Source organism: Paramormyrops kingsleyae, chromosome 5 (assembly GCF_048594095.1).
Source record: "Paramormyrops kingsleyae isolate MSU_618 chromosome 5, PKINGS_0.4, whole genome shotgun sequence".
Classification (NCBI taxonomy): Eukaryota; Metazoa; Chordata; class Actinopteri; order Osteoglossiformes; family Mormyridae; genus Paramormyrops; species Paramormyrops kingsleyae.
This window is the reverse complement of record NC_132801.1, coordinates 22,814,810-22,831,438: the sequence shown is the minus strand read 5'-3', so window position 1 is coordinate 22,831,438 and position 16,629 is coordinate 22,814,810. Positions and strand designations below refer to the sequence as shown.

The window sequence follows — 16,629 nt, the reverse complement described above, 5'->3', positions numbered from 1 at the left end:
ATGCGTAGTAGCGGAAGTTACATTTTCGGTAGGTGTAACATTTTCGGAAGTGACAATGTGCACGAAGTCGGGATTTACGACATGAATTTTTCTTTTTGGGAAAAGAATTCAAATAAAATCCGGTTTCAATGGCCAAAAGCTAGAGAAAGGTTCGCCATCTTTGACCCTAATACTACAATCGCCGATTGGATATTGTATGTAGCAATATAGATCAATTTTATTGGATAAAGAAGGAAACTCTGGGGATTATGTTGTTTTTATTCTTTTGGTTTTGCGGTATCGCAATCGTGATACAAAGCTAAATCGTTTGGGTGTGAAATATAAAAGATACGCATGTGAAATTTGATCTGTGGCTTCGCTTATGAAGTTTCCTCATAAATGAGGAAATTATGAAATTCTTTAGGTCACCCCACTGGACGCCCCAGGTAGGCGGAACGGGGAAATCCATCAAACAGCGCACCTCTAACTTTTTATTATTATTATTAAGCATTCCAGACAACAAACAAGCAAATGTTCTCATTTGAACACACTTAACAAATGCTCCAAACAAAATACAGCAAGATACAGACAGGAGTAAATGCACAGAATAGAAAAAGGGGGGAAATTATCACTTTTGGGACATCCAACAACATAGTAGAATAAATCAGTCTTGACAAACTTTCACTCTTTGATAATAAGACTCGACCTTTTATCGATAAATCCCTTGACCACCAAATATTAAATTTTGTTCACCTTTAACTTTGCAATTAGTCAAATCTGCACATTACGAAATGCTACCAAATAAATCACAATTCATTCATAATTTTGGAATATTTAGTTCCACCAACATATTATCGCATTTGTTCTGGTTTGTGCCAAATCGTGAAGAATAATATACAGCCAGGCTTCCCACCACCAAGGTGAATTAGTTTAGTTTTAACTCTTGTTTGATAGTGTGGGTGGTATTGATGCTTGAGGACCAAATTAATACAAGCGGATACACAAGACCAAATTAACTGTTTTACAAAAAGAGGAAATTAGTAGTTTTTAGTATAATACTATGCCTGTAATGAAGTAGTATAACACTAGTGTGCTTTTTAAGCCATTCTTGATCTTGTTTTCTCTAATAACCAGGATAGGGTTGGAAAATTATAGGTTTTAGAACCATTGGATGGTAGTGATCATAGCATGGTTAAATTCGAGGTTAATTTTAGTGTCCGAAGAGCAAAGTCCAAAATAAAAGTATACAATGTTAGGAAGGCTAACTTTAATGGTATGAGACTGAAACTAGAAACTGTAAACTCGATGGAGTTAAATAGCAAAACTGTTTTAGAGGCATGGGAATTTTTTAAAAGCACATTATTGCAAGTGCAAGAGGACCTGTTTCCAGCAAAACTAAATCTAGGAAACTACAACCAAAGTGGTTTACTAAAGTCAGGAGGAAAAGGGCTCTGTTCCACAAATGGAAATTAACTAATGATTTCAAAACTAAGCAAGAGTATCTAAGTCTACAGGTTGAGTTAAAAAAACATTAGACTCTCTAAGAGTAATGTAGAAAGAAAAATTGCTTTGGAGGCTAAGGATGACAATAAAAACTTCTTCCAATATTTTAACTCCAAAAGAGCTCTAAAATTTGAAATCATTAATTTGCGGGCTGGTAAGGGCCTTATAATTGAAAATGAAATTGATATAGTAAATGAGTTTAATGATTATTTTACACGGGTGTTCACAGTAGAGAACATGAGTAACTTACCACCATTTAGTACGAATACAGTGTCGTCTTTGATCAATAATGTGTAACTGAGGCTGATGTGGTACTAAGTCTAGCTAAGCTCAAAATAAATAAATCGCAGGGCCCTGATGGCATCTTACCTATAGTTTTAAAAGAGATGAGGGATATTATTAGCCAATCTTTAACTTTAATATTCCAGAAATCGTTATTGTTATATATTGGAGACTGGACAACCAACATTTTATTTTAGAGCCGTATTTAATGAACACTTGCTCGTGCCTCATACACAACACATAGATAATTCTGGAACCAAATCAGCAGCCTTCATCTGCCACGTCATCTACGACAGGTACCTTCAAGGCTCAAAATCCCATTACATTACATCCCCTTTCTTAACAATTTTTTTATATATATTTTAGTTTAACCAAGTCTCCTTTCCAGAATTGAAGAGTAACATAACCTTCAAGCTTGTGTATGTATATAAACAAATTGTTCAAACCAGTAACATCTGTAAATGTAACAAGAAATTCTCCAGATCCTTCACTAAGCGGTAACTACTGCAACTTAATCATACATTCACATAAACACAAAATCAACAGCAATCATGAATCCTATACCCCTTCTCAACCTACTCTCTATATCTCATTGGTGGTCTTATCTGTCTACCATATCTAGTTTGATAGGTGTGTATTTCACTTTGTTCAACAGGTGTTTTATCTTGATTCACCTCCCTGGCGCTCTCAGCTGACTGTGTCTTGTCGTTCTGTGTCCTTTGTGTCAAAGTCTTTTATCTCTATGTCCATCTTCCGGTAAGTGTCTTGTTCCTTTGTCTCAGGAAAGATGTTTCCCGCAGATACTTTCTATTCCTTCTGTACTGCCTTCCTTCTGGTGTGCGAACCACAAAAGTCCGTGGTAGTTCATGGTGGTGCAGGACCACAGCTGGCTCCCATCTCTCTCCTCTTTGCATCCTGACTCTCTCTCCTGCCCGCATCCTGACCAGGAGTGTTGACACTGTTATTGGTGGTATCCTTCAGTTTGACAACTTCAGGATACTTGGAAAAATGGTCTACACATAACATGAACTCATATCCCTTGTAATGAAAGAGATCTGTACCTACTTTCTGCCACGGTCTGTCTGGTACTGGGCATGGGACTAGTGGCTCTCTTGGGTTGCTGTTCATTTCACACTGAGACACAATTTCTTATGTTCTTATGTTCCTCAACTTGTGCACACATTTTTGGCCAATACAGCATGTCCCTGGCTCTTCCTTTGCATTTAACAATTCCCAAGTGTGACTCATGAATCTTGTTAAGCATTTCTTTTCTCAACTGATTTGGGACTATAATTTTGACTGCTTTGAACATCAGTCCAGACATGTTGGTGATTTCATCCCTAAATGTCCAGTAGGGCTCAATGTCTTTTGGAACCGCACTTCTTTCCTTTGGCCATCCTCTCAGTGTGATGTCTCTCAATAGCTGCAGCTCTGCATCTTCTGCTATAGCTTTTCTAAATATCTGCAACTTTTCCTCTGATATTGGTAGCTGAGACGTAACCGCGTTCACCTCCAAGTCCTTTTCCAGCAGATCTTCTTGCTGCTCCTTTAGGAATGCTCGACTTAATGTGTCTGCAATATGCAGTTGCTTGGCCGGTCTATACATAACAGACTGTATTTTTGCAGCATTAGCAGCAGGCACATTGGGGTTTGGTGGAGAGACTTTTTAAAGATGATTTCCAGTGGTCACTTTCAACCTGAATGTTTTTTCCATAAACATACTGATGAAATTTCTCACAGCCGTAGGCTATAGCGAGCAGCTCTTTCTCGATCTGAGCATACCTGCGCTGATATAATCCGTGAGGGCTCTTGAGCCATAAGCAACTGGCTGTCCATCCTGCAGTATGACTGCTCCACGACCCTCTGAGCTTGCATCCACTGACAGTGTGATTGGTTTGTTGACATCATAAAACTTTAAAGTCGGGGCACTGGTGACCAGTTGTTTGAGGTGTTCAAAACTTTTTTGTTGTGTTTCCTCCCAGTGCCACTCTGCTCCTCCCTCAAGCAGATTCCTTAATGGGGCGCTAATCTCACTTTCTCCTCATCTGGTCTTAGTCCACTTGAACTTAGTATGTGTCCAATGTATTTGATTTCTGTTATCCTGATAAAGCACTTTTGTTCAGTTTTAGGTTGTACTCCCTTGCTATATCCAAGAGCTTCTTCAACCTCTGGTCATGCACTTCTTTGGAATCTCCCCACACCAGCAAGTCATCAATGATGTTGACAACTCCATCCAGATCCTCGATCATCTGTGCCACCACCCTCTGAAACACCTCTGGAGCTGACGATATACCAACGGGGAGTCGCAGGAACCTGTATCTTCCTATGGGTGTGTTAAACGTGCAGAGCTTTGAGCTTTTCTCATCTAGTTTTATCTGCCAAAATCCTTGACTAGCATCTAGCACAGAAAAATATTTTGCTCTTGCCATTCTTGGAACAACTTCCTCCACAGATATCAGTGGATAGTGTTCTCACTTAATCGCTTGATTTAGATCTCTTGGATCCATACAGATGCGAATTTTCTTTGGTGTGGCCACAGTTACCATGCTGCTCCCCCACTCTGTGGGCTCTGTTTGTCTTCCTATTACTCCCATTTTTTCCATACGCTGTAGTGCTTCAGTTACTCTCTGATTGCTACAGGGATTCTCCTAGGAGCGTGCACAATGGCCTAGGAGCGTGCCCAATGGCCTAGGAGCGTGCCCAATGGCCTAGGAGCGTGCACAATGGCCTAGGAGCGTGCCCAATGGCCTAGGAGCGTGCCCAATGGCCTAGGAGCGTGCACAATGGCTGGTGCCGTGTGGTCAATCTGAATACTGTGCTCACCTGGCAAGCAACCCAAGCCATTAAAGAGATCATCATACTCCTTAAGAATGCCATATTCTTTTCCTACCTCATGCATTCTCTTTATTAAGCCTAGATTTGCACAAGTGGTTCCTCCCAATATAGCTGGAACTACTTCTTTCGTGATTTCAAACTCAATATTATATTCTTTGCTCTTAAACTCGCATGTTAGTGTTGTCGTACCCAGTGGCGCTATCTTGTGGCCAAAGAATGCAACAAGTTTACTTTGACTAGCCCTGAGTCTGCCTCTATTAGTGAGTGCTTTTAAAGTTTTGACTGACATTGCATTGCAGTCTGCCCCTGTATCAAGTTTCAAGGTTACCTCTTTTCCATTTATTCTCAGTATCTCAGTCCACATTTCTTCCACAGCTTCTGCTTCTGAGGTTTCAATCATTTCCATGTGTTTTCTCTGCTCCCAGTTGACTGTAACAAATGAACATATCATTTTCAACATCATCCTGTTCGACTGTATGGAAGCGTGATTCATCACTCCACGTTTTCACTGTTCCAGAGTTCAGTGGCGGCATGCTTTATCGTACTCTATCCAACGCTTGGTGGTGTGAGGCTTACATGCAGCTGTTTGGCTATGGAAGCCCATTCTATGAAGCTTTTTTGTGCTGGGGTTAATGCCAGAGGAAGTTTGGAACTCTGCAGTTACTGAATCAATAGATTTTAGGTGCTATGCACCACAGCACTTGCTCACCCCCGCTCTGTTACATTACGTGCTCTGTCACTTCACGGCCGCGTTCCTGTTCTTCATAAATGCTTCCACTCTGCTATAATACCACTTACAGTTGACCATGGGATATCTAGCAGGGAAGAAAATTCATGAACTCATTCATTACAAAGGTAGCATCCTATGACAGAGCTCTTCAGGACGACCTATTCTTTCACTTGCAGTAACCCTGACTGCATGGCTAGGTGCTTGATTATATACACCTGTTGCAGTGGGTCTGAATGAAAGATTTGAATTCAATGAATAAGAGGTGTGTCCCAATACTTTAGTCCATATAATGTATTTATGAATCTTATTTTGTGTCTATTTTAATAATTATATAGACATCGTTTTGTGTTTTATTATTATTTATTTGCATCGTTCCAAATGTCTTAATGAAAATGACAGGACCAGAGGAACCGTTTGGTGTAGTGGTTGATCTAAATAATGTGTTTATTTCCTTCTAGTATTGTTTTGATTAATGGTAAGGAAGGATTCTTGTGTATGTATGTAACAGCAAAAAAATATTTTATATGCAGGGAATTGTGGTGAAATAAGAAAAAGGCAGTTTATGTATCATTAGGACACATTTGGAAGACGGGCTGGAGTTTGTAGTGTTTTAAGCTTGAAAGACATGCATGATTATGAGCAATGAGAGACTGTGGGAAGATCTGCAGAAAACACTATTAAAAATTACTGCCAACGATCAAGACTTGGTTATACCAAATCTGGGAGATTACAATATTAATATTAATACAATACATAATTAATTAATACAATATTAATATCTATAAGACATGATGTAGCGAAGAAGAGAGAGAGAGAGAGACATTTTTTCCCTGCCAGTAAAAGTCCTGCAGGCAGGTATACTAGTTTCTTTAGTCTATATAGTGCGTTTATGTACCTAAACCATTGAGTAGATTTAGTAAATGTTTATTAACTAATTATAATTGCTATCTAATTCTATTTTATTTTTTTTGCCTTCACAGTTAAAACCACACCTCGAAAGTAATTCTAACTTTTCTTCTTTTTTCTGATGTTAAGATTAAGATGGAATTCATTGATCCCAGAGGGATTTTCTGATGCTGAAACTGAAACTGCTTGTTAGATGACAGGGCATCATTGTTTCAGTTATAGGTCAGGCAGGTGGGGACATTCCTGGCCACTCAGACCACTTTGCATGTACTGAAACACGGACAATGTTTCCCATGTATAAAGAGCTGGGTACATAGGCCACATAATCTGCAATGCCCAGGGTGAGTGGTCACATAGTCAGTTATAAAATAATATTCAAAGTGTGACTGCAACCTGCAGCTTGACAGTGACAATCCAAAATGGGAGTATGTGACTTAAACAGAGACACGTTATCATGGGCACAGGTCCCCATATTGGGGGATAGCAACAATAAAAGCTGATGACACTTGGGGGAATTTTATTAGGGTTGCACACTACTGAAAAAAAAAACACAGCAATATTTGATTTTTTTGTGAATAATACTGCAATATTTATAAAAACAAACAAGGACATTAAATTTAGCGAAAACAAACTATAGCCAAGTAGAACTTGTTATTATCAATAGAGTGTGTCAAATAAGTTTTGGTTGTCACATGCGCGGGGGCACGGAGTGGGGAATCAGGAGCAGGAGTGGAGGAGTCGGGGAAACAAGGGATTTATTTAAGGAGAACACAAGCAGGAACACGGAGCAAAATGCAGGACTGACATCAATGACCAGACTGGGGAAACATACTCTAACAACTAGAGACAACTGATGACACAGGGATTCCACACGAGGTAGCGAGGGGGGCGTGGCACACAGGAGGATCAGCATGAGCAGTTACAGAAATTACTTGTTTCTGTTCAACATCGTCTGTATGGAATACTAAACATTTCCATACAGCTGAAGGCGAATACCTTTTGGTGTGCAGTTCTTGTTCACTTTTCTCCTCTTTACTCATTTTTGTTAAACTTCTCACAAATTCACCACACTGTCTATGAGTCTGACAGCAAGGACAAAAATGATGAGAACTGGCCTGAAGAGCTCGTGTAGAGCCCATTCCAAAGCTGCGGCAGTAAAGTTTGGTTTTTTACAGTACCAGTCAGAAGTTTGGACACACCTACTGTACAAACAGAAAGCTTTATTTGTATTGTTCTCTAAATTTTAGAATAATTATAAACCAAAAAAATAAAAACAAGAAAAAAATATTTGGGCGGTATGGGATCTCCATGGGTTGGGACTCAGAAGGTTGCCAGTTCAAATCCCTGGGTCAGCAGAGTGATACCACAAGTGTGTTCTAGAGCAAAACCCCAACTGACCCTTGGACTGGCTGGTCCTACTTTCTCCTCTATGTCAGTTTCATGAGGTGGCCTCCTGGGATGTTTTTCCAGCCGTCCTGAAAGGTATTCCACATATATGCTGAGCACTCATTGGCTGCTTTTCCTTCACTGTCTGGTCAAGCTCCTCCAAACCCATTTCTGCAGGGTTTAGGTCAGGTGGCCCGGTCAAGTCATGTGACAGTCTATCACTCCTTTGTAAGCAGCTTGGTGTGTCCAAACTTTTGACTGGCACAGTATATCTTGACACAATCATTAAATTTTTGAAGTTTTGTTCCCTACGACGAAGTAAAACTGTTATAGGTTAACTTGTTGTCTTAACCCAGGCAAGTATGATAGTCATTGGGACATGAAAATTACACGACTGTAACATGCAGCGATTGTGATTGGTGGTTTGCTGCGCATGTCACTGACTAGCACCAAACTCTGTGTATTTAAAAAAGTTTAATCAGAGTAAATCATAACAGACAGGCTTCTGTCATGGAAAATGAGATCCGTGCGAGTTTTCTTTTTGTATCAAGCCGCAAAAAATTTGTAGTATGATATGTCTGATTTAATTTGCTTTACTTGACATTGCACATCCTGCGATGTGATTATTGCACATGTTGAAACAATATATTGTACAGCCCTAAATTTTACTAAACAAACTTTTGCCCCTAAGCTTCAGCCCAGGTCACCCCTGGACTTGCATACAGTAAATATCTCATTTAAATGCATTCGCTCCAAAACCGGTTTTCTGACCATTGTTGTACTGCCATGGCCCATGTGTAAAAAGCAACAGTGCTTCATCACACTATCAGCACATGGAAACTGAGCCCATTGAGGAAAGAGGAAAGTGTAAGAAACGGAGCCCCAGGACTGTTCATAGAATGACCTGCTTTTGTTTACAACAATTTAATGCATTTATATAAGTGGAACAAAATGACAACCACAATGACAAGTCAAAACAACAACGCAAGTGCAGTTGCAACAAAGGAGGTCTGTGACCAGTCCAGGAAATGTGAACGAACAACCTCTTGGTTTAGACCATCTTTCCATCTTCCAAGGCTCCATGTTTCTGCAGGATTTGTCTTCATGATCTGTATTCAAGTGCCTCCCATCTTACAAAATGGATTTTAGGGGATTTGGTTCATATAACTTGTCCCACAAGTCATTTTTACAGGTCGTAAAAAAAAGCTTCATTTCCAATCTGAACTCCTTCTGGGCAGTTAGCCAATTTATTTTAAGAGTAAAACACTTGTAACCATTACTATCAGCAAGGAATTAATAAACACATATTTTGAACATCTTGTCTGTGTTGTGCTTATGCGATAACTTACTGGGTATTCTGAATGAGGCATTGAAAAATGTTTTCCAAGTACATTTTGAACCAGATATGAGTGGGGTTTTTTTGTTTGTCAAAATATTTTTTGGACTCTCTACAGTACATCTTCATTCTTGTATGCGTCAGAGAGAGCGTGAGTGTGCTCACACTGCCCCCTGGTGGCTACTAGCTCTTGCGCTGTTCCTGGTCCTTCTTCCGCTGCTTCTCCTTCTGTTTCTCCAGCTTTTCCAAGGCCTTGCGCTCCTTCTCGGCTGCGGTGTGTATATCCTTGAGGCGGCGCTTCAGTGCGCTGCGGTCCGACGAGCTGGTCACGCCAAGACCCTACGCAGGTGCACACACACGGTAAGATGCAGATAGATGATGCACGAGCTGTAATTTCTCCAGGAACCTGTTTTAGCAACAGACAGCTCAATAGAAAAGATCAAGACAGCAGAGAGGACAGTGTTACAAATCACTGATTTTATAGGATTATATAGCATATTGCTGTGAGGTATGTTGGCTCAGTGGGTAACAAAGAGTGAGTCTCTTTGTTGTGCATTTTATTCCAGTTTCTGTTTCCCTTAGAATTTGCATCTGTTTCCCCATGTGTGTCGGCATTTCCACCCACAGTCCAAAACACATGTATCAATGTGAACTGGTGTCTCCAAATTGCTCTTGGTGTGAGTTTGTGTGTCTCCATCTGTGCTGTGTGATGGACTGACTTGGGCTGATCCTCTTCAGTACTAGTGTTTAGTCTCATGCCCTTTTGAGTGAGCAGTTGACATTGTCCCACTTTTAAGGACTAGCAGCACTTGACTCCTTGACAGCTGTATGCTTGTGATGTAATTGTATGTCACTTTGGAAAACAGTGTCCGCTAAACTAATATACTGCATGTGAATGTGAATAAGGCTATGTGATGACGGTGATCTGCCAACTCGCCTCACTTATCTGTGTAACATATTCCATCCTTTAACAATTTTTGAAAATGGAGAGCAAAGCTGAATATATTCATCAGTCATAATCGTTTAAGCTATTTAGGATTCCTTAAGGAGTAGTTCAGTTCCAATTTGCAATCAGAAGGTAAGATCATGGTGAATCAAGGAAAGTACATGCTGAGATAGTTTGATTCTCCAGGGTAACATGGTCACGTTTCCTTTGCTAAGGGATGTAATGTCGCTTGGTAGTTGACCTGCGTCATCCCAAAATGAGGCCTTCTTTTTGGGACACAGTAATCTGGTCACTTAACAGGCACCAAGCCTATCCCAGACAATGCTGGGCAGGGCCACACCCTGCCAGTCCATCACAGAACATGCACTCACACTATGGCCAGTTAAGCAGTGACAGCAAACCTAATAGCATATCTTTAGACTGGTCTGTGAAGGGAAGCCTGCATGACACTCAGAGAGCATGCAAACACCACACACACAGAGCAGATGCGGGATTCAAACCCCAGACCCTGCAGGCGTGAGGCAAAAGAGCTGCCCACTGAAGCGCCTTGCTAATTAGCATTATGTGTGCAAAGCAATATATAAAAAGCACTGTGTATCACTGCAAGGTGCACAAGCACGCTGACTGTGTATCACTGCAAGGTGCACGAGCACGCTGACTGTGTATCACTGCAAGGTGAACAAGCACGCTGACTGTGTATCACTGCAAGGTGCACAAGCACGCTGACTGTGTATCACTGCAAGGTGCACAAGCACGCTGACTGTGTATCACTGCAAGGTGAACAAGCACGCTGACTGTGTATCACTGCAAGGTGCACAAGCACGCTGACTGTGTATCACTGCAAGGTGAACAAGCATGCTGACTGTGTATCACTGCAAGGTGCACAAGCACGCTGACTGTGTATCACTGCAAGGTGAACAAGCACGCTGACTGTGTATCACTGCAAGGTGCACAAGCACCCTGACTGTGTATCACTGCAAGGCTACATAAGCACAGATTGTGTTTCACTGTAAGGGTACATAAGCACATTGGCTTTGTGTCACTGTAAGGAATCTAAGCACACTGGCTGTGTGTCACTCTAAGGTACATAAGCACGCTGGCTGTGTGTCACTCTAAGGTACATACACACACTGACTGTGGATGTATATGTAAGGATGCACAGGGGTCAGACAGAGAGATGGCCTCTCTTTATCGGCCCCTGGAGTAGTTATTCAAGTCATAACGGCAGGGTTTGCAAGTTTTGCATAGATGCCCATTGGGGTGTTCAAAACCAAAACCCCTGATTTTTCTGAAGGGATCGTGGGACCTAATGATGCCCACTTTGTCACCACATATTTCACATGCACAGACCGAGCTGTTATCCTGTGGCATTTACATTTACTGCATTTAGCATACACATTTATCCACAGTGACATACAAGTAAAGGGAAATAGCGCATTACAAACATGCTGTTAAGCAGTCGACTAGGCATAAATAAGTGCAGCTAGGCTGAACTTCCAGTGACACCCCGCTATAAGTGTGAGCAGTACTGCAGAGAGAGCTGTACAACACCATTCAAACATAATTATTAGGCACTTCTGTCCACTTCAGTCTTCCTCTATTTACCCACTTTAAGTTTGTTGCTGTCCATCTGCAGCAGCTGCTCTCCATCAATGTCCTTGGCAGTGAATTCTGGAATATATTGCTCCATGTTTAACCCTTTCAGCCACTGGCACACCTGCTGCGTGCTCCAAGCTGACACCAGGCACAGCGGCTCGTCCAGCAGCTGCCATTCAGGAACCAGAAGGGGACAGAAAGGTGACAGACATGAGTCACATCTGGCTGCTGTAGCCCCAGTACAATTTATTTATGGATGAATCACTCCTGAACGTTAGCAGCTCTACATGTCATGCATACAATCGCTATGAGAACGGGGTAAATATTCATTCATTCATATATTCATTTTCCATACCCGGTTGTGCGGTACAGGGTCACTGGGATCTGGAGCTTATCCCGGAAAAAACAGGCACAAGACAGGGAATAAGCAAGGATGGGGTGCTAACCCATCACAGGACACTTCGTGGTATATAAACTACTTCAAATAACTAGAAAATTCAGACTTCTCATTTTATAATAATGCTCAATGTGGTGGGAATGCCCCCAGTGCGATACTGTTTGAAGTAAGTTGGATTAATATCAAATTGAATCCTGGACAGGATGTTGGCGACAAGCTGAGATGTGTATAAAAGCAGATCTTAGCTACACACGAGCACCGGCTTGCGTTGGCGTGAGGAAATGAGAAAGGTGGCACGGTTTCAATCACAGCTATTCTGATGGCTTCCACGGTAAAGCTCACAGTTACACGACGATAATCTGCAGATGAACAACCATACAGTGAGAATTCTCGCTAATCCGTCGTAGCACATTTGCGTGCTTTATTAAAAATTCAGCACGCCGGATCGGTAATGACGGAACCATTTGGAAGTTAATCCTTTTACGAGAGAAGCAGCTGGTACTTCGCTGCCCCTGATCGCAGACGCACAACTATCCACCCGACCTGCTGTCTGAATGCCTGCCCCGCCTCACTATCTCAGCTCGTTAGACTGCATCAGGGGGGACCGGGTCACACTCTCCTTCAGAGACAGGCAGGCTAAATCCAGGCCAGCCGAGTGACAAATGAACCGTGCCCTTGCTCCTTCTCCCGGCAGTGAGAATGCCCCGACAGGCCTGTCTTTCATTGGCTGCTAGTGGATTTAGCTTGTTTTTTACGCTAAGTGGCAGGAAGCCTCTAGTGAAGCTCTGAGGCCAGGAAACTTGACGATATCACACCCCCAGAGTGTGGCACTGGTGAATATGAACAGCCACACTTTTAACAAGCTTAAGGTTGTTAAGGTTGTGTTTTGGAAGTTCGACGGGGGAAATGGGACAGTTCAAGAGGGCAACTCTTCAGCAGAGCACCGGCGAAGACAGAAGACTTTCTCCTTAGCATGGTAAGAACAAGAGGGGAGGGGCATCCTCTTACCTCATCCGAGGACTGGGAGAGGGTCTGGTATGGGTGCGAGGACTTAGATTCTGCCCCAGACCCACTGGACATGCGGGGGCTCCGAGGACAGAATTCATCACTCAGGGTGGACTCCTGGAGGAGGTGAAATGGAGAAAAGTCTAAAAAGTCATTATTACAAATGACATTAAGATTACATAAGATATACTTTACTGATCCCAGGTGGATTTAATAAATTCATGAATACATTACATTTCATTGCCAATATCTCCTGTGTTTATTTGAATACGTCAGCTTATGTGTGTCTGTACCATTACCTTGAGATGGGGGGGGGCAGGGGGGGATCAGAACCATACGAGATTTGGTAGTACAGCAAGTTTAATGGTCTTCCTTTTCAGGAGTAACGGACTGTAACGAATAAATGCCAAAAATAAAATCTTTCAAGTAAAAGGGGAGCAAACTATGAGGCAGGGACAACCAAGCAAAACAAATGCTCGGTGTTAGGAGTCTTTGGGCTGGGACATCAGTCTGGGTTACTGGGGCAAAAAGCAGAGTTATATCCATATCTGGAACAAGGACGGGTGAAGCGAATTAGCAGTGATGATCAGTGTCAGGCTCTCTCTGCTGGGAGGAGTGTCCACTCAGCCTCAGCTCGGCTTTAGCCCCAACTATATGGGCAGACTAATACAGCTACACATCCGCCATCCATCCACGAAGGGCCTGGAGCCTGCGGACATCAGGCAGAGAACAATCCAGGGTGGGGTGCCAACCCATCACGGCACACTCACATCTACAGGCAATTTGGTAACTCCAGTTCACCTCAGTATGTTTTTTGGACTAGGAGGGGTGGATCCCCACGATGACATGGAGAGAACATGCAATCTCCACCCACATAGAGCCATGGCACTGACTCGAACCCTGGTCCCAGAGGTGTGAGGCAACAGTACTATCCCCTGTGCCACCCCCATTTTTAAAACATCAATGAACAATCATCTTGCATGAAAGTTACGAAATGTCAGCTATTCCCTTCCGGGGAAGTATGTTAAACAAAAAGAATTGGGCAGTAAGTCAGTACAACACACAGAGAAAGACAGCAAACACAAAGCACTTCTCAGTTCTGGCTGAACATATGTCTGGATAAATGTCTCCCCAAAGCACACGATTAGATTTCCATACTTGAGAATCATTCTTCCATGAAGTGGAAACTTATTACATTTTAAAAAATTATTTCTGCTACAGTGACGACAATGTGCTTCGCTGGTCAGGAGCTGTAAAGAGTCCTATCGCTGCTGAAATGATTCCAGGTGAGGAGCAGAGCTGGTGCACTGATGGTTCCTCACGGCTCATCACACAAAAATAATGACAGGGGCAAGACTACAAGAGAGAGAGCTTCCGGGGTTCATTGTGGTGCAAAGTAAAAGTGACTCCTGACAGGCTGTTTAAACATGACCCCCCCCCCCCCCCGCACACATCACCAGTCCTGGGTCATTGTAACGCCTCCCCCAGCAGAGAATCAGAGTCCCTTCCTCCCAGTGCCTGGCCAGCAGCAGTTGCAGAAGCAGACTCTGCAGAATTACTAAGCTTGTTAAGGAGTCATTACTCCAGGAGGGGCAGGCGGGGCAGGCGGAGGAAGCCTAATGGAGATGGCTTTCCCGTAATTGATTTGCAGATGGTGAATAAGAACCTCACACTGAAAGGCACGAAGATACACAAAAGAGCTGAATGTGCAGTAAAGAAAGAACTTCCCAGAATCCCTTTGACTTGCTGTGTTTTCTGATTATGTAAAATGGAATTTGTGCATTATGGGTTACCTGGTGCATTGGTATGTATGTTCTACAAAACCGACCTAACCAGCCATTAATGCATTTGTGGTGGGATGCAGTCAGGTTGGCTTCGGGGATTAAAATGGGGCTGATGGAATAATGGCACCAAGAATATCCAGCTGTATTTATAACACTGAACAAAGGAATTAGACAGCAGCGGCTGTTACAGTCTGACATTTGGAGAAGCGTAAGGTAGGTGGGTTATCTCTGTACCCTTTCTGAGAATAGCCCTGCAGAGTCTCGCCAACATCCACAGTCCAGGATGGAAAGTAGTTTTTTTTTTCCATACGGAATGACAGTGGGTCAGTTTACAGGCTTTGAATAAAGACGTGGACAACAAGAATAAAAGGCTCTAATATACTAAGGTTCAGCACCATGAAAATCATGGTGGTTTTCTGTAGTTCCAGAGATGGTAGAGTGCTGAACTAGTTTGCATTTATGGATTTCTGGGGTGTTTTTTTTTATTCTGCTGCAGATTTTACCATTAGATAAAGGTTATTGTTGGAGTACTTGCTACTTTAAGTGATGCTTTCTGCCAAAATAAATGAAATATCTTACAATCCTCTAGCAGTTTATCCATTTCCGGCTTTTTTTCCGACGTGTTTAAGGTACCCCAGCGGGGCTCTCCTGATTGCTGCCGTCCTTCATCCACAGTTTACTCCTCCATTTCCTTAAGCACTATCCACAGCACCACTGTTCTCTGTGATTGGTTCCTCCCAACCATGTGACATTGAAGTGAAATATTCCACTTTGACAGTAGCCTTCTCAGGTTTCAGATTTTGATCTCGGAGAACATGGCAGCCACAGCTAACTTCAAAGAAATGTGAAAATTATGCGAAAGACTGTTACATATTTTTCTTCTTCTTCCTGGCACCTTTGTGTTAGATCTTCACACTTTTTTCTGCCCTAAAGGTAGCAACATGCCGGTGGAGATGATGGTGAAAGTAAAATGAGACTGGCAATGAAAGATTGTGTCCTCATCCAGTTCATCAATGAGTTATATGTTATAAAATCACTGCAGACATTTCAGCCTCACATTTTATGATATTCCATTTTTGTTTTGACAGTGCAATCATTTATTTTAGGTTATTGCTACAAGATATCATATATATGTATTGCTGTTAGAACGCGCACACAAGATCTCATGCTATATCTGAACAAAACCAGAATAACAAGGTCATTTGTCTCCTTGGAAAAGCACAAACTGCTGAACTTCGGTATAGCAACCCCTGACACATGGAGAGGCCCATCAAACACACAAACGCAATGTTGCAGATGGTTTCAGGTTGCTGCTGTGGTGGCTACTGGTTACCTGGGAAGCAGACCTGCAGCTTGGTGAGCTGGCCTTGGGGGAGGACGCAGAGCCCCTGATGTTCTCAGTGAACCAGGAGAAAGGCACGAAGGGGGGGCCAGAGGACCTGGATGGACTTTCAGAGGGCTCCCTGTGGGGTAGACTGGGTCAGTCTCTCCACAAGGACAGAGACAGTGTCTCCATAAAAGGCGAAAGAGACCCTCTCCTCACACTTGCTGCCCGCGTTACACATTCTGTGGAAATGTTATAAAGCCACTCATAATTGCATCATATGGGTATATACTATGGCTGTAACAGTATACACATATTTGTCACGTGTCGTTCTGTTACATCATTTTCGGTTTAGTAAACGCAATGTAAGAAATAAATACATGTATTGATACTGGCAGAATCTAAATTCACAAGTAAATGTTCAACATGAAAAACATTATGCTAATAGTGACTGTGAGTTTGTTACTGCTAATGCTGCTTACAGTCAGTCATAATCGGCAGTTTGGGGACATTTTGGAGAGAGAGAGAGAGAGAGAGAGAGAGAGAGTCGTTGATAAGACCAAATCTGCCTGTTGGCTCTGGTATACCAAACTTGGATATTGGAAACACGTTGGATAAAT

The 16,629-nt window shown here is 42.4% G+C and overlaps 1 protein-coding gene across 1 annotated transcript in view; it reads right to left on the bottom strand.

Moving 5' to 3' along the window:
• Positions 1-8,516: 8,516 nt before the first annotated feature.
• Positions 8,517-16,629, bottom strand: part of samd14 (sterile alpha motif domain containing 14) — a 30,240-nt gene continuing 22,127 nt past the window's right edge. Inside the window, exons 7-10 of the mRNA XM_023820860.2 lie at positions 16,019-16,148; positions 12,905-13,018; positions 11,513-11,668; positions 8,517-9,296 (exon numbers count right to left, since the gene is read on the bottom strand). Of these exons, the coding sequence (XP_023676628.1) occupies positions 9,141-9,296; positions 11,513-11,668; positions 12,905-13,018; positions 16,019-16,148 (556 nt within the window). The 3' untranslated portion in view covers positions 8,517-9,140. The remainder of the gene's footprint in view (positions 9,297-11,512; positions 11,669-12,904; positions 13,019-16,018; positions 16,149-16,629) is intronic.